The 19,999-nt window shown below is 36.8% G+C and overlaps 1 protein-coding gene across 1 annotated transcript in view; it reads right to left on the bottom strand.

The window, feature by feature from the left end:
* LOC115447957 (neuropilin and tolloid-like protein 2) overlaps positions 1–19,543 on the bottom strand; it is a 42,437-nt gene extending 22,894 nt beyond the window's left edge. The window contains exon 1 of the mRNA XM_037442748.1: positions 18,591–19,543. Within this exon, the coding sequence (XP_037298645.1) occupies positions 18,591–18,630 (40 nt within the window). The 5' untranslated portion in view covers positions 18,631–19,543. The remainder of the gene's footprint in view (positions 1–18,590) is intronic.
* Between the last annotated feature and the right edge of the window lie 456 nt (positions 19,544–19,999).

Genomic DNA, 19,999 nt, shown 5'->3' with positions numbered 1-19,999 from the left:
CGCGTATTTTTGGCTAAAAGTGTGTTGGTGCCTATGCGACGAAGTCTCTTAGAGTAATAGCATTAGGGCGTGTAAGGAAAAAAAAACTTTTTATTGATACTTTTTTTGGTCGAAACTTCCTCTTTATTATTTTAATCTGTGGTTCTAGAAACTTACTGTAAAGTGTTATTTTTAAGAAAATAAGTATGTATATTCATTTATTAACTCAATGTCAAAATTACTATATATATCATGATAGTCATAGTTTATATTTTAGCTAAAAATTTGGTTTAGTCATTTCTGCCTTAACTTCTAACAAATTTTCAAACCTCTTCATGAACTTCTCATACTTCAAGCTATTTTTGTGGCAGACTGTACTAAAATGATATTATGCCTTTAGTATATATTTAAATAGTGGAAATTTTATATTCTTTAATATTAACTGATTCTTAATTTAGGGTTAATATTATTATTAATTCTTAACGTAAAGTTAATATATCTCTTATGTATAATAGTTAGTTATTCCTACAACTCAGGGTCCTTCAAGCGGAGCGTGAAGAAGCAATTAGGTAGGTCGGCATAACTGTGTCGACCGTCTTGGGATATGTTTCTCGTTTATCCGTCGACATTTTAAGGCTACACTTAGTATCAGAAACAGTGTAGCCATTTTGCCATGTCCTTGATAAAATATATAATTATGTGATACAAATTGTATCTATGTTCGAAAATATATACATACAATTATACAAATACGAACATATAAAAATATTCGCATACAATAACTTCTCTTTTTGTAATCGATAAAAACAGTTTTTCTATTCGTCGCAAAGTTTCCAGTAACAAGAAACATTAAACATACAGACGACAGTTCTCCAAACTTATATAGATTGAGGAAACTGGAGTGACGCGAACCGAAATAATTTTACACGATCTCATGTTATAGAGGGGTCTAATGGTATGGGAATAGGTGTTTTTTACACGTGAGTCTTGCTTTGTGCCTTTATTCCGCGTCTTCTCTTTATGTTATAATTTGGGACTGTGTTTTTTGGGACCACCGTCGACCAGGCTCTAAGTTTGTTTTTTTTTTGTTATGTCAGCAAGTGACTAAACTTATTTTAAGTGATATACTTCATAATACTCATAATTTTCGAGAAGCCATTAGTCACATTAATATAACGGCTTCCGAAAATATCACTCGCTGTACAAAGCAACAGTATGTTTTTATTTGTGATTGGGAAAGTTGGGAAAAGAACGTGTTGCTGAGATGAAAGTTCGATTCTAAACCTAAGGCACACACTTCTAACCTTTCGTAATTACGTATTATTCATCCATTATCGTTCGCTTTAACGGAGAAGGAAAACATTGTAAGGAAACTTACATACCTGAGAATTCTCCATCGAATTTAGAAAATTAAGAATTTCACAGTGAAGTCTGCCAACACTAGGCTAACGGACTGGACTAAGGCGTAAAACCCCTTGAGTAATAGAGATAGCCCATGTACAGCATTGAGCAGTCTTTAATATAGGTTTGGTATTTTTCATCATCATCATGAGCCTATAACTGTCCACTGCTGAACATAAGTATACCCTAGAGCGTGTCACGTTGCTCGATCCTCTACTTTCCTTGCTTCTTTGGTATTCTTGTATTATTATAATCCAATAAAGAAATTGCCGACTCAATATATAACTTATGTTTCAGACGATATATCAATAACTCAAACAGAACATTGTTTTCCACCTAACCCATTTATCTTACACTTTCCTAACCGATAACAAATAAAAATAAGTGTCGTTTCGATTCCCCGTTTGGGTACGTTTGCTTTTAATAAAATGTCCTCGAACCGCTGGCCGTACGCCAGGCAACAGATGTGTTGCTTTAATGTAGAAAAACACGCCTCGCGGCCGCAATAAAATCCGGCTCGGAGGACCAAAAATTTTAGACGCATTGGGTTTTTTGTTTGTCATTTTATAGCTAAAGGGTGATGGTCAGCGATCAGGTTACATTTCAATGTTTTGTCTATTTCTGCCAAGCATGTCGACCTTGGTCATAAATGTTAAGAATCGCTTCATTGCAAGAGCATGTCACATTCATAAAGAAAACATCTTATATTAATTCCTTAAAAGCAGTTAAGTATTCATCTCAATAGTTTTTATAACTCATTTTCTGATAATAGTTATTTTTGAGTTACTTATAAGGTTCACTCCACAAACCTGTATTATTTAATAGTGAAAACTTTATTAGCTTTATATTGTATTACTTCATTTTAATTAGACACAATTTTGTATTGTAAGCTGTATGTTTTCCTATGAGAATAAATAAATAAAAATATGCCAATATTCTGTTAAATTAGAGATATTCAAAGGGAGAACTTTCATATAGAGTTAATAGAAAGATAATTTTGGATACTATGTGATATAAGATAATAAGCCTGTGGTGGATCATGTATGCGAGAATACATTTGATAAGGTTGGACCGCCATTTTTCTGTAACGAAGCAAACGTGTACTGTGCAATTGTTATCGTCAGGTTTATAGGAAATTGCACTGTATTACCTAGGCATTAAAGTTGGAGCGGGGAGCTGCTTACGCAGACCTGTATAATTCCAAGTTAATGTGGTGCTACTATTGTTATAGGAAATCCTGATGCTTACTGTAAGGTTCGTATCGACATTAACTTGATATTAATAATATACACTCATGTCTGTTACATCAGCAGGGTAGGCAAAGACGCAACTGGTGCCCCCACAATCCCTTTGCCCGATCCGGATATCGAACCCGTGATAATATTCTCTTGAAAGTTTTGATCTATAGAAATGAAAGTATTTCGGTGTTACTATTTTAATTTTAACTACTAATATTATAAATGCGTATGTTTGTGAGGATGGATGTATGTATGTATGTTTGTTCCTCTTTACGAATTTACGATGCCACAGACAACATAGAGATACACACCCACCCATATTTTTTTTATTGCGTTTGTGGCGGTACAATTGGTATTCTTACCGCCATCTCGTCAACATCAATAGAACTACCAGAAGACCTATGTGGTATTGACACAACTGTAGTGATTTATCGCATAGCAATTACGCAAGATGGCGACAGACGATCCTGAATTATGCTTGCACAATTTGAGTGACGCGTTGCATATATACCACCTCCGAATAGAAACCGTAGGAGGGGCCGCGGCCGGTCAGGCGCAACATCTGCCTGACTGGAAATCTTCCCCTTCCATAGAGGAACGCAACCATCTGTTCCTCTACAGCGGCGTCAACCTTTAGGCTGCTAAACCTTAGTAGGCAAACGAGCAAGCGGTCCGCCTAATGGAAAGCAGCATCGGCCGCCCATGGACTTTGCAATGCCAGTGGCACAGTAAGCCGTTGCCTACCTGGAAATGAGCACTCTTTTAAAGCCACGTTTAAAAAAGGACAAGTCATAGCAATCGGGGAACACCGATGCAGGGAGTTCATTCCAAAGTTTGCGCGTGTGCGGTAAAAAGGAGCGATGAAATCGCACCGCAGAGGATCCAGATTTTCAGATACTTTTAACTTCTAAAACCCCTTTTCCGTTTGAGGTTAAGAAAGATATAAATGCGCTGAACTAAATCTTAACTTTGTTCCTAAAGAAAAATAATGATAGTTTATATTACTCTCACAATATTTAGATTTAGTTTTCTCTTTACCCGTTAAAGTAGACTCTCTAGGGAACACCGAACGGGAAACTTTATTCCAGCGCCTTTCGACGCTTATTATTATAGTTATAATATTTATAATTTATACTTATCATGTTTACTTATTGCTGGTGGTAGAATATTTGTATCCGCCTGGATAGCGAACACCGTACACACACGCATTTTGTTTCCAGAAGGGGTAGGTAGAGGCGCAACAGGTACACCTACTTTTCGCCTTGCGTATTCCGTCCCATGACGTGATAGGGGCGAGCCTATCGCCATACTAGGCACAAATTATATTCCGGGCTGATCATCATCATCTCAGCCACAGGAAGTCCACTGCTGAACATAGGCCTCCCCCAAAGATCTCCACGTCCACCTGTTGGAAGCGGCCTGCATCCAGCGACTTCCTGTGACCTTAGCCAGATCGTCCGTCCACCTTATAGGCGGGCGTCCGAAATTTCGCTTGCCTGTACATGGCCTCCACTCTAGAACCTTTCGACCCCAACGGCCATCAGTTCTTCGAGCTATATGCCCGGCCCACTGCCACTTCAACTTGCTAATCCTAAGAGCTATGTCGGTAACCTTTGTTCTCCTACGGATCTCCTCATTTCTGATTCGATCTCGTAGGGAAATACCGAGCATAGCCCTCTCCATAGCTCGTTGAGAGACCTTGAGCCTCCTAATGAGGCCCACAGTGAGAGGCCACGTTCCGGGCTGATACTGAGTAGAAAACCTCAATATTATTTTGCCCGATCCGGGGATCAAATCTGAAACCCCAGCACTGCAGTCTTACTGTAATATAACTATTACATCGAGGCAGTCTACATAATCTTACTTCTTCGATGAATGAGTTATCTAATACTAAAATAATTATTCAATTTGAACTAGTAGTTCCTGAGATTTGTGAATTCAAACAAACAAACTCTTCAGCTTTGTATAATAGATCAGATTTAAAATAAGTTTAAGTGTTTAAGTGGTTAATAATTGCCAAGATTAATATTTGGGGTGGATCTATAAATTTAATTTTATATAGTCGTTAGTAATGAAACTTCTGGACTATTTTCTTTGAGAGAGACCTTTAAATAATTGTTAATAATTATGAGTGGCTCATTACCAAGATTATTTTTACTACAGGATTTTATCCTTAATTTATTTTAATTCTTAGTAATTGAAACTTGTGGTTTTTATATGCGAAATGGAGTTTAAAATTATATTTTTTTTCATATTAATTTTATAACGCGTTTAACTTTCAACTTTAATTCTTAATAATTTTTATTTTTCTTAAGATATAATGAGAAAGGCTACGTGGTCACTCGTGCAAAAAAAAAGAAGAAAAAGGGCGCGAAACTGAACCGGCTGGCCAGCGGACCACTGCGTCGGCGATACACTTTTGCTTGCATTTTGCTTAGGATCGGACGGACGTTCACAATCGTTGCATTTCGCTAGCTATATTTTTATGTTCTTGCTCTTTTGTTTATTTGTCAGCTTAATGATTAAAATTGTTGTCTTTTTGTAAATGAGTTACTAAATACTATTTTAATTCTCGGTGTTGATTTTTAAACATTTTTTCTTTTTTTTTGTGTGCTGGTAATAATCATGAGACCAAATGGCAAACGCCCTTTCAAACATAAAAAGAATATCATATACTAAATCAGCCGATGCATCTTTAAGTAACTCTTTACTGTTAAGGAGTTGTACCTTCCATCATCAGCTGATGATTGCCATACGCAAGTACTTAAGTTACTTCATAAAAATTGGCAAAAACCATGTGTGGGCCTATAAAATTTGAGGGTTGCCCTCGATTTCCCCAGGATCCAATCATCCGATCCTGACTTAGTGACTATGCGACTACTTCAGAAGTATCTCCTTTCAAAAAAAATAAAAATTTTGAAAATCGGTCCATAATTGGCGGAGTAAATGTCTAACAAACACAAAAAAAAACAGTCGAATTGAAAACCTCCTTTTTTTTTGAAGTCGGTTAAAAAAGGGCGTGATGATATGTATGTGTGTAGAATATAAATGGAAATAGATATTTATTTTTGAAAGTATCGCGCGAAAATGATTCTTAACTTTACTAGACCTCGTTGGCATTTTGATCTCGCCCTTTGACCCTATACGGCGTATGTATCTTTATGAGGTTGCAACCGCCTCTCCCGACATTATTGGATTTATTTCGACTCATAATGGAGGGGAGATGGGGTCGAAGCGGAAGTCTTTAAGGTTATCAAAAGAGAAAGCGAAAAGAACCCTTTAATACTTTATCTTTATAAATAATATGAGCATTATTATCTTTTTGTATTGAAGTCAAGAAAGTCGCTTTTATATTTCTGCCGTGGAGTACCGTGGAGAGGCAGTAAGTCAGAAAATGCGATTATGTTCTATTACATGGCTATCTATATTATCTTATAGTTCTTACTGCTGTTTATCAAGCAAGAAAATAAATTTTTAATTTACGTAGATGTTTGCAACCAAAAAAGCGGCGATAGTCTAGTTGGGTGTGAAAGGGACTGCCGAGAGGAATGTCCGCAGGTTCAAATCCCAAGGGCACACACTACAGATTTTTGTAAAAAATGTAGTGTGTATTGTTTTTGAATTATCGCTTGCTTTAACGATGAAGGAAAACATCGTGAGGAAACCTGCATACCTAAGCAATTCTCTGTAGGAATTTTGACGGTGTGTAAATTCTACCAATCCGCACTAGGCCAGCGTGGTGGACTAATGTCTAATCCCTCTCAGTAGTAGAGGAGACACGTGCTCAACTGTGGGACAGTATTTAACATTGGTCTTATATTATATTTATGAAACTTAGATAGGAGGAAAGATCATACATTCTAAATCAGTAGTAAAATTCGCCACTTTTACCTTACTGCACTCTTGATTACGTCGGCAGATTTGGCGCCTTTTACCTCTATATTAACTGAAAACGCTTTGGGAAGTGGTATTTCAGAATGTGGAGTGGAGTTCCATAGAATGTCCACTGATGAGGAATGATTACCCTTCGGCAGTCGACACAATTATGGTGGCCTGTTAGAACCGGAATTAATTTCTTATATTTACGCAAATGCAAATGTTAGACACTGAAATAAAACTATTTACGGATTTTATATTATTGTATTCCGACGTTTTGAAGACTCTGCAGCCTTCATGGCCACGGAGGGACTGAGGTGTTGGTCATCCGCAAGACAAAGTTACAATATCTATCTACATTTTATTTATTTATTTGCACTTCATATACAAAAATTTTACGTAGGCGGAGTTAAATGAGTCAGCCCGTGAGCCAGCGAAATACAACATTACACATTTACAAGGCTATGAAGACCTTTTGTTATTTTCCTTACGAATAGCGTGTGATCGAATTTCTCGCTGTCCTTTGACACAGGGGTCCCGAACTGGATCGGAATATTCCTTAGGGATCTGCATAATTGACCGCCTCGGGCGTAAGGCGCCGTCTTTGCCGAATTAAGGGATATACGTATATTGCTTGATATCTAATGATATTTGGATATAATCTAACAGACTCGCTGAGTACTGTGGCGAATATTATGCCGTACTTGTACATATTAGTGACTATAATAATTGTTTAATACTAGTGAAACCATGCGAACTGTTATAATGAATGAATCTCTCCTAGCCGAATCTCAACGGAGATTAACCAGGTACGCAGGATATAGTGTAGTGCACAAGTGTGTGCGCAATACACAAGCACTTTCTGTTCCTTCACTCTCATAGTTCGGTGAGACGGCGATCCGACATGACCGGAGAGAGATCAGGCGTAGGACCAACGGCTTTACGTGCTATCCGAGACATGGGAATATCACACCGCCATCTTCCTGACTCCGAGCTGCGACTGAGTAATTTTTAAGATCCCGACCTGGGATTCGAACACAGGACCTCAACGCGGTAGTCGTACTTGTATCGTGTACAATTACAACTACGCCATCGAGGTAATTAACTGATATAATATGAACGTTATAACAGTGACCTTTCGGTTGATTTTAGTTCAGATTTTGAACAAATAGTTTATATGAACGTACGTGTCTACAACGGCCGTGCGTAGGAAATTCTCTCTTTTTATCTATATTCAGGTTCTAAATGCACAAATATACGCTGCAACTGAACGTTGTTTGCAATTAAACAATTTATGAGTTTAATTGGAAGTCGGGCTGCAACAGCGAAGAGGAAAAACTCCATTTAACTTGCTTAAAGTTTCTTTTATTAACTTTGTAACTGGGTTTGTTTCGAGAATTTTCTGCAGTCAACTAATTATAACGAAATGCGGAGAGCATGTGTTCTTATTGTTACACGCATCGCGGTTTTATCGTCGAAGGATTAGGCAGAGATGTAAATCACTTTTCGTCATCTGTGCCATCGCAAAGTGCGACAGGGGCGAGCCTTTCGCCATATCGGGCACAAATTCTAGACTCTAGGCTGATATTGAAGAGAATAACTTAATATGACTTTTCCCGACCCGGGATTTGAACCCGAAACTACAGAGCAGTTTCATCACGCAATACAACTGCGCCATCGAGGCAGTACCTACCAATATTAGGTAAACGTTAAAATTAAACTATTTTTCGGATTTTATCGCGGTTTCTATATTTTAATTTTCTCCCCACGTTTCGAAGACTTTGCAGCCTTCGTGGTTGCGTTTAAGATTAGCCTGTGTATATCCAAACAGGCCGGCTTAATGGTGTCGTCGATGGTTGTACTAGAGTCACTTTGCCTGTTAAAAGAAATATTAATTCAATATATATAAAAATGAATCCCTATTTGCCTTCGTCACGCTATCACGCGTGAACGGCTGAACCGATTTCACTACTTTTGTTTGTTGTATTTGTTATTGTCAGGAGAAGGTTCTTATGAAAGAAAAAAATCAAAAAATTGCGCGGAAAATTAGAAAATTTAAGAAAACTTAACGAAAATATTAATTTTATATAACTGTCAATTATTTGAAATAACTGTCAGCGTTTGACAGAATGCGCGCTGCAAATTCGTAGTTATGACGGGACAACATCTGTCTGGTCAACTATTTAAAATATAATTTATTATCACAATAATGTAATGAGTACTTTAGGCGCTTCCGTCTAAATTATGATAAAGTCATGAGCTTATATTATGTCAACGATGTACAGTCAACCACAAAAGCAATAGAACAAATCTTAAATTTCGAGTCGCCTATACATATTAAATAAGCTGAATAGGAATATTTTAGAAATGTAAAAACGCGGCGATAGTCTAGTTGGTTGTGTAACGGACTGCCGAGACGAATATCCGCAGGTTCAAAACCCAAGGGCATGACTTTTCTAAAACCGCTTGCTTTAATGGTGAAAAAACATCATGAGGAAACCTGCATACCTGAGAAATTCCTTGTAGGAATTTTCGAGGGTGTGTGAAATCTACGAATCCGCACTAGGTCAGCATGGTGAACTAAGGCCTAATCCCTCTCAGTAGTAGAGGAGGTCCGTGCCCAGCAGTCTGACAGTATAAATACAAGGTTGATATTATTAATATTTATTATTAAAAAAGCAGTGTTGGTAAAAATACAAGAAATTACGGGCGATTTGAAGTTATGAATGTGTTCAGTTATTTATGTGGTTGACTGTACATAAAACAGAGTTTAAAGGATTAATGTTACATTAATATTAACCGTGTCACGCGTATTTTGACGCGAAGTCGATTTGGCAATATCCATTTCCGCATTGCGGATATAGCATGAAATAGCATATATTAGAAAATGGGTGATTTTAAATTGAGATATTTTCTTGATTCTGGCCAAATGATAAACGAAAAGTAATCAAATTATTATAAAATACGGTCTATTTTCCTCTGCGACATTGTAGCTTACGAAAAGAAGATTTAACTGTTGCAATTTGCACCAGATGCTACAAAATGGCGTCAATATATCAATATTTCGATATTATAAATTTGCTATAAAAATTTTAATATAAAAACACATTTAATGTTATAAAAATCACGGACACATCAGGAATGCGTGAGCTCCACAAATGGCATTACATTGCCTTCAAAATCACTTACTAAAGTTAGTTTTTTCATGAATTTTCAAAGTAAAAGTAACAAATTAAGTAAAAGCCGTAAGTTGCCGCAACACGTCATAGGTTTACTAAAGTAACAGTTACCTACAATGAGAAATCTGGCCGCGAATCTGATACGTATATATATTTTTATTGCTTTAAATGAGGAGATTAACTTGCCGTTCACCTTATGGTAAGCTATACGACCGCCCATAAACAGTAGAAACACACAACACCTTGAATTACAAAGTATTGTTTGTTTTTCCACTGCGCTCACCATCCTGAGACATGAGGTGTTAAATCTTATTATGTCCAGTAGTTACACTGGCTACAATGTCCTTCAAACCGGAACACAACGGTGTCACTGCTGCTTGGCGGCAGAAATAGACTTTGCGGTGGTACCTACCCAAGCAGACTCTCACATATGAGAGACCTACCACTAGTAGAAACATAATATACATAATAAACCCCTATTCCATAGGAGTAAACAGAGACTGCATTGCCGCTTTGGAATTCTCGCACAATTCCTTCCCTTCTTCCCGCAAATATGATTATACTCACTAATTACATTATAATGTTCTCCCGGGACGCAACTATGTTATTGTTGCCTCCTACTTGGACCTTACGGCATGTCTAACCAACCAAAAATAGTTAACGTAATAAACTTGTAACAGAAGTTAACATTGTAGTATTCGTCATGGTTCAGTCGAATGGATTTAACGGTTGTGGTTAAAATGTATCAGTTATTACTTTGACCAAGTTATTTATACATAAGACAATGCCTCCATCCCTGAAGGGGTAGGCAGACATGTAACTAGGGCGTTCACTTTCTCCATGTGTATTCTGTCCCATGATGTGATGGTGGCCAACCTGTCGGCGTATCGGGCTCAAATTTATGACCCCGGGTTATAAGCAGAAAAACTCGTCCCATGATGTGATCAGGGCGAGCCTATCGCCGTATTGGGAACAAATTGTAGACTAAGTTGATACTGTCCAAAAGTCCAATAAACCCTTATACCACAAGGTAGTGACAAACTTAACATATAATGATTACTTTACATAATGTTTTATTACGTTTACGTGAATGTTAGAAATTAAAGTAAAGTAGTTATAATTTAATTATTACTTTAACACCAGCCTCCCTCGTAAATAAATTTAGAACAGGCCTGCATAGCTCTGTCAACTGGCGATAGTTATCTATCAGAGCCCCACTCCGTTTAGCATTAGGTGCAGTGGTGCAAGAACGGATCTAGATGATCCCCCCTAGGCTGGGTCTTGATGACTACTGATAACTATTTAGAACTATCCTTGATATATTTAATAAAATATATATGTTATATGATAGTAAATAAACACGAATGATAAAATCTCGACTACATGACCCCTCCCCTTCTCTCTAAGACCTCGACTCCCTCCATTGACTTGAAAGCTGGAATCCCCTTGCAGAGACATATAAAATAAAACCAATCATAAACCGCCCACAGCATCGTTAAAAAAATCTCAAAATAATAAAAATCCTGTTCGTTATCTCCAAGAAATATTATTTAAAGCGATAAAGCGAATAAACTTCAAAGAATAGAACCACAAATCGTCACTCAAGTAACAATAACTCAAAACGGTGGTTTAATTCGTGATCATAATTCTCAAGATAAGCCGGTCGCTAAGAAATTTAAGTAAATAATACGGGAAAATTCGCCTTAAATCACATTTATTGGCGGGAGGCAGCTCGATAAATTGTCCGGCGACAGGCCGACGATTCGAAGCCTTGCCGGTTGTCCATTGAAGTCGTGGAAACGAGATGATGAAGTCGAAATTCATATCTTTTTTATGTATGTCAGTGACTACTTCACCTGATTGTAAGCGGAGTGGGGTCGTGATTGTGTCTACTAATGAGAGATGATTTTATTTCGCTTATCTACACAATAGGGTATTTCACTTATTTTTATTTATAAAGTATCTACGTAGTACAAATTCTAAAACAGAAATCATTGAAATCTGGTGAAAAATACGCAAGTTACAAACCATTGAAATTAGGTAGTAGAGGTGAGTGTCAAAAACCGATAAGGGACGAAATACTTGTATGTGACGTCAGCGGGAATTAGGATGCGTGCGAAAGAAAGAGATGAAGCGATATTCCCACTTCACGCTCGCTACTGTACGTAGCAATATTTGAAACGTGAATTACTGTTTTATTCCTTATCGAATTTTAATACTACTTTCACAGGTCTTTCTTCTTTGTACTAATTGGTGTTACATATAAAAAAAATGTCATAATCAAACATAGTTAAATACCCTATCATATTATGTCGGCCTGTGGAACTGGATATACAAGTGTTAATCTCTTGCAACACTACCAATGATTGCTATCTGAGCGGGTACAAACATATCCGACCACTAGAAGATACGTAAAGTAAAAGTATACATTAGTCATGTCCTACAAATTTAACCTATCGAATTATCAATTATGACCTTTGTTATTAGTGATTTCGCAGCTTATATAATATAGCGTAATCTATAGTTATATTATAAAGCTAAAAAGTTTGTTCAAATGCGCTTATCTCAGGAACTACTAAACCGATTTTAAATTTATTTCACTATTAGGAAGCTACATTACTCGAAAGTGCTATCTTTTTATCTCGGGAAAATATTTATCCCGGAAAAACATTTTAACGCGCCGGAGCCGCAAGCAAAAGATAATATTAAATACAGAGATGGTCTTAATTAAGGTGACAAAATAAACAGGTTCTATAAATAATTGTATGAAATCTAGATGTTCTTCATATTTAAGGTACAAAGCTGGTGCGAAATATTTACATTACCAAATATAACGTGCTTCGAAGGGTGAAAATATTCAAAAGTTAACACGAGAAAAAAATTGCCTTATCGCGGCTAATTTAATAGAAAACAATAACTAAGATAAACCTAAATAAACCTAAAAGCGAAACCGGTAGGAATCGAATTGTACTTATACTTCGCCACTGACTTGCTTATCTCATGTCCGTCTATTAAACCTTCTAGAAGAAGTTATTGCTCGTGGTAGGATATATTTTATATCCGCCCGGATAGCGACCACCGTACACAAGGTGTTAAAACCCGCCAGTGGCCCACTTAACTGTGTCGCGTTCTGGGATCAGCCTGTGTATATCCGGCTCCAATAGGTGGGCATAATTGGGTCGACTGTAGGGGTAATCATCTCTCGTCAGTCGACATTCTATTGGACTCTACTCCACTTACCACCACGTGCGGTGAGGTAACTTTGTCGTGCTCGAATAAAAAAAATATATATAAATTAACATTTTCTCTAGACATAAATAATGTGTAATGTAAGAGCATCGCTTGAGAACGGCTGTACCGTATTCTTTGCTTCCTTTCTTTTGTTTCTAATCACCAGGACAAGGTTTGTATCAAAGAATAATTTAGAAAAACCAATGGGAATAGTTGGCAATTCGGTTGATATTTGTGTATAAACAATTGTTCCGTACACGCTAATCTCCGAAATCACAGATTTCAAAGAAAATGTTCGTGAGGGTTTAGTTCCAGCTTTAATTATAGGACAATTTTAGAACCGATAGATGCACTCATGGGCGTCGCCAAATTTAGTTTTAGGGAGGTGTACCACCTGCATAATATATTTAAGTTTTTCTTTCAAATTTAAATCGCGCTGGTTTTTGCAAATGCTTTATCACAATAAAATCTCCTTGGTCGATAGTTCTCATTGTTGTAGATTTATTCAGTGACTTATATTTCTTGTGATTTATTTCTGAATATGCAATGCACGTGCATCTACTTGCATCCACCTCCCGGCGCCCAAGGATGCACTGTTGTGGAGACCCAAAAGATGGAAGGTAGTATATAAAATGTGGTCTGAAGGACAATATCAGCTAGTAAATTATAAATCACATTTTGCCTTTTCCGCTACATCCATTACTGTCGACACCGTCCATTAAGAATGCGGTGGACACGATCGTACGTCCGAATTCGATTCGCCGATCTCATTTGTCGGCGGCGGTGGACAAGCGCTTTAAGGATGTTATCTAGCTTTTAGCTGTGGGGTGTCGTTGGTTGTGGGGACAGGAACTATAGAATATAGTTCGGTGTAACGTATCCAATTTAATCTCCGATGTAACTATTTTTGCGGGTATTATCGCGGAAGACTTTGCAGCCTTCGTGGTCACAGGGTGGACTGAGGTCATACGAAAAAGTCAAAGTTACAATATCCACTTTCATTTTACAATTAAGTATACAAAATTTTGAATGTCTTAGTGGTAACGGGGCGGACTGAGGTGTTGGACATCTGAAAAGTGAAAGTTACAATATCTACTTACATTTTACAATTATACATTTTTTTACTTTTTGCTGTCAACGGTCCGATCTACGCAAAATGAGCTGTCTTGAAGATTGGCAGTCGGTCTTTTGGGTTCTTCGTTGTATCTTATTGTATTATGTGGAAAGTTACTAGCAGTAGGAGATAGATTTAGTGGTATCGTGAACTTTGACGTTTATGTTCTATGTGCGAGTGAAACTAGTAAAACAAATATTTATCGATACACTTTTATTTTGATTTAGGTTAAAAATAATCTATTTGAAACACTTTGGTATACAGACGGACTTAATGCCAACAGCATTTTCTGTCAGCTGATCTAAGGGTGGTGTATAGATAAACAGAGGCAGGTGTATATGAAAAAAACAATCGAGAATAATTAACATTTACTAAATTTTTAACAAAATTCGTTGTTTGTATGAATATGAAATAAGTAATAATTAATATCTAAAAGCGGCGATAGCCTAGTTGGGTATGGAACGGACTGCCGAGACGAATGTCCGCAGGTTCAAATCCCAAGGGCACACACCTCTGACTTTTCTAAAAAAATCATGTGTGTATTCTTTGTGAATTTATCGTACGCTTTAACGGTGAAGGAAAACATCGTGAGGAAACCTGCACATCTGAGAAGTTATCTATAGGAATTTCGAAGGTGTGTGAAGTCTATCAATCCGCACTAGGCCAGCGTGGTGGACTAAGGCCTAATCCCTCTCAGTAGTAGAGGAGGCCCGTGCTCAGCAGTGGGCAAGTATATAATACAGGGCTGTTATTATTATTATTTTTAATATCTAATACTTGGACAAATGTCACTGGCGCACGTCTATCGAATAAATGCTCTGACACATCGGTTTTTACTTCTTATACAAGGTTCTTTTGCCATTGCGTTATAAAATTTAACTAATTATACTTTTTTTCTTGAAACACTACAATAAGCTACTCGAACCGTGGATGTAAAATAAAAATACTTTCAGTCAGAATTACATTCATGTACACGCCATATTCTCACAAAATTTCAAATTGATTAAAATCAGAAATCTAGTAACAAGATTTTTGGTAAAAATATTTGTTATTCACGGAAGATTTTTGGCATATAGCTGATGGTAGTATAGCCAGTGAACTGTGAACTCTGGGTGCGACTGCTTGTGGAGCTAAAATTGTGTTTTGGAAATCAGAAATACCACTCAACACCTTAGATTACAAAGTATTGTTTGGTATTGAACTGCGCTCGCCATCCTACGACATGAGATGTTAAATCTTATTATGTCCCGTAGTTACACTAATTACAATGTTATTCCTTAATGTTATTCTTAGTACCTAAACTTTATGTACTGTAGAGCTGAACACTGTCTCTCAAGAAACAGGCTTACCTAGTTTGAGAGGTAGGATTAATTAATTATGTCAATCTAAAAATATTAGATTCTTCTACCTATTGTAACAACGTATTGTGAATTTTTGTTTTTCTATTTTCATATGGTCCTGTACCTAATCATTAAGGAATAAGTAATAAATTATTATTATCATTATTAAATTCAAATCGGAACAAAAAAGTGATTACACACTGATGCTTGACGGCAGATATAGACATTGCGGTGGTACCTACCCAGGCAGGCTCTCACATATGAGAGCCATACAAGTCCAGATCAACGCTAAAGCGTAACCACGTATGAAACTCGAATTATTCAAAGTTACATACCACAAATCAATCACTATATAATAAACCAAGTGTAAAACGCAAATCCAATAGAATCTAACAGTCAATTAAGCAGACCGCATTTTGACCACGCATTGGAGGTCCATGGAACAATTCAGCTGTGAAGTATTTGCCATACACTGCCGTGCAGTGACCGGGGCGTGGCAGAGCCGTGCTGATTATCGTAGGCAGCAAATTTGCATAATGATTTCTTATGTTTACGCGAATGTTAGATTTGAAGTAAAACTACTTTTTGGATTTTATCGCGGTTTTTTATAATATAATTTTCTTTCGATGTTTCGAAGACTTTGCAGCCTTCGTGGACACGGGGGGAATGCGGCGTTGGTTGTCCGAAAAGTCAAAGTTACAATATCTACCTATTTTTTTAAATTATACCTAATATATCTTATACCTATCTTTTGGGTAACTGGCTTCCAGACTTTAAGACACTGAGTTCATTCCGCGAAGAACGGATTATCAGCAGCAAAAAAAAAATGTTTTTTGTCGTTTGGTGACGTCACTGCCGCCAAAACAGACTTCGATTTGAGATTGTGGCATAGTACACATATAATAATAACATAGTTCAACTGCAAATATTTTTATTACGGCAGAATGCATTTTTTTAAATATTTATCTGCTAAAGTATTAAAATTTATAGTTATTATGAATGTTTTTGTTTTTGATCACGCCCTGCACGGATACGTACGACATGACCTTTGTAACAAATGACTTGTGAACGAGGGATATGATTGATCACTCCATAACGGGTGTGACGTAATATTTGATATATTTGAAATGTTTCTAAATTATTTTCCTGTATTCCAAAGTCATGTCGTTTCAATTTATACTTTTTGGGTTTGACAATGGGATTTGTATTTGTTTGTCGTTTTTTATAAACGAAAGGGAACATTACTTTGTACATATATTTATATAGCAAGAAGAGTTGTGATTCTATAGATGATATTAAGGAAGAAGGTAAGATCGGGGGGCCCTGATCCGTGTACGGGGGTAAATCAGTCTTTTAACATTTAGGGGCGTTTTAATCTAAGGACAGCTTTCATAGGTGGTTTAGGAAAATGGAAGATTCTTCGGTTCTTTTATCTATAGGGCTATTAAAACAGTCCTTCGATTACAACGCCTGTAATTGTAAGAAGCCGGATTTGCCATCGTAGACCAAATAGGGCCCCTTGAGCTTATGCAAATTCCGTAAGAATAGTCATGAACGCTTGGCTGTTCTAGTATTCTTAATGTACGTTGCCTTCTTGGTGCAGTAGGACCCTATTTGTATACTTGGGGTTTCCAGATTGGAATCTTATATCGGGTAATTTTGTGGGAGTATTCCTAAGATTATCTATCAAGCTGTTAACCTTAGAGAAGTAATTTATTTATTTAGTAACGTCAACGTAACGTACATTAACACATAATTTATTACAATAACAATGTTAGTGGTAATCTAAAGCTAAATGTCGATACAATACTAGTAATTAATAAAGTAATTCGATTTATCGATGCTGCATTTAGTCGCTGTAATCCGTGTTTCTTGGTTTGCGATGTTTTTGTGCTTGTGACAAATTTGAGTTGTGTCTACCCGCTTTTGAACTTGTATTTTGATGCATCGTTTTTTGTACGCTCGCGAATTGTTGTTTTAATGTAATTTCTCAGTGCGTGAATTTATAATTCTTAATGAGAAATAAAGTCTTCTAAAGCCAAAAAGTCTTCTGTTCGTAAAAACGAAGCCCTTGAGGATTCAAAAAGTTCGTTGCATATTCGGAGTAATCGCAGCTGGAAGACACAAAAGATAACAGAAAAACCTAGTCTCCAAGATGAATTATTCACAGCAAAGAAAAAGAATAAAGATACAATGTATCGCAACACTTCAGGTTTCCTCGAAGTGACAATGACAAACTATACGATATTACGAATATATAAAATGTGGGTCAAACTTGAAGACTCGATTAGGATTATTTATGAGTGGTTACTGATTTTGTTGGACTTTTAAATTGATGTGAAGATGCTCATTTTTAACGTTTTAGTTTGGCCAATGACATAATAAAAAGGCAGCCATAGCCTAGTTGGTTGTCGAGTGGACTTAAGGAGAGTTATTGATTGCTTCAGAATTTAAAGTACTACAAATTATAAGTGTGTAGGTAGTATGCGTATGTATATGAAATGCATATTGATTATAGTAACAATGAAATTCGTGGCAATAGCCTAATTGGTTGTGGAACGGATTGCGACTGTGAAAGGCTGGTAGGTTAGCTAGGTCAGGTCATTTATTGTCCTCACTGGTAGGTTGCGACGCGTTCCCTTTACCAGATTATAAACATCCTTTTTATTTCCTCTTTCCTGCCACCCGAGCTGGCTTCTTTGTTTACTTATTATATTATAGTCTTTCATTTATTTTATACCCAATATAGTATGCATTTGGTTATAATAGTGACATTATTTAAGTCATTATTAAATGTTCTCATGTACCTTGACTTATGTTCTCCTACGTGATGAATAATATCAGCCCTTTATAATATATTGTCCCACTGTTGGGCACGGGCCTCCTCTACTACTGAGAGGGATTAGGCCTTAGGCCACCACGCTGGCCTAGTGCGGTTTGGTAGACTTTACACACCCTCGAAAATTCCTATAGAGAATTTCTCAGGTGTGCAGGTTTCCTCGCGATGTTTTCCTTCACCGTTTTAGCAAGCGATAATTCACAAAAAATATACACATTTTTTTTTATAGAAAAGTCAGAGGTGTGTGCCCTCGGGATTTGAACCTGCGGACATTCGTCTCGGTAGTCCGTTCCACAACCAACAAGACTATCGCTGTTTGATGATGAATAAAATACGGTGATACGTGATGAATAATGCATTTTATTTTAAATGTCTAGAATAACAGATACTTACATAGTGCCAGGAACAGCACACAGAGTGCCGGCGATGTCATTGACCTGCCGGCCGGGAGGGCCGTCCGCCCGCATTCGTGGTAACCGCAGAACCACCATCAAAACACCTCAGTACATGTCACTGCCACCCGCGCACGTCACTGACACTTCACTTGTTGACGAGTCACTGTCAGACGAGTCACTGACAGACGAGTCACTGTCACTTATGTTGGTCAATTGTTATATTATGGAGGTTTTTATTCTCTTATTGTTTTTTTACTTAGTTAAAAGGTAGTTAATGATGTTTCGCCACTTTGTCACCTGTTTGAGGTTAAGTTTCTTTTTCACTTATCAGGGAGGTAACAGGATGTAACAGTTTGCTTTTGTTTAGTTTATTTTTCATAAAGCTTTAAGCCTTATTTAAATTCTGTAAAGATTTTTGAACTTATGTTTTAGCTAACTTTATATATTTCTATAAAATCTAATAATTGAACTAAAGATTCGCCAATGACGGTTCTTTTGTGATATCCTCAGGCCTAGAGAATAAACAGCGGAAGATATTGATTACATTAACATTGCTTATATAAGATCCATCAATCAATTATAGTAATTGGAGGCCACTGAGAATTCAAAAATATATTAGTCGTTTTAAGATAATATTTTGTTTAGAGAATTAAATATGAAAGAATGAATTGATAAAACAATAGTGTAAAGGTAATATTAAGTATGGCAATAGGTAGTCTTTCTATTTATTATACTGACTTGTAAGAGGTAAATTTGCCTGGAAGATCAATAAACGAATTTCTTTTATTTCGTTTGTTGCGAATCAAATTAGGTTCTTTGTAACGCAATATTTTGTCTCTTCTAAGAAACCTTTCTTCGGATTTCACGAGCCTCCGTATTAGATCCGCGAATTTTGAATTTTATATCGATGTCTCAAAGTCTATTTTGGCTTGAACTTCACTTCACAACGTCTTGTATCTGTGAACAAGAGAAAATATATTAATACAAGTATCAAGAATGTTACAACTGTAATGTAGAATTAAGGCAATGTTTTGTCCCATTATGCCAGGTGATATAAATCGATAGATTTTGTAAACCTTTTTAAATCTGTAGTAACTTTTTAAATCATTTAGTACTCTTTTTTAGTGGCACGGAATAGTAATCTCACTCCCCCTGATGAGGTAATGAGGTCCATATATTGTCGACTGACTAGGGATGACCCTTCGACAGTCGACATAATTATGCTCTTCGATATTTTACAAAATAAATACAATGTAAGGAACTAAAGCGATTTTCATTAAAATAAAAGGAAACATCACCGACTATAAAAATACTTTCACCAATCAATACGACTGTCAACAACCAACTTGCCTGGACCTGTCAAACATATCACAAATACCCTTTGTTACGGCGCAAGTCACTGCGACG

The sequence above is a fragment of the Manduca sexta genome, chromosome 4 (genome assembly GCF_014839805.1).
Source record: "Manduca sexta isolate Smith_Timp_Sample1 chromosome 4, JHU_Msex_v1.0, whole genome shotgun sequence".
Taxonomy (NCBI): domain Eukaryota; kingdom Metazoa; phylum Arthropoda; class Insecta; order Lepidoptera; family Sphingidae; genus Manduca; species Manduca sexta.
The sequence above is the reverse complement of the archived record's forward strand: the minus strand, read 5'-3'. Positions and strand labels throughout refer to the sequence as shown.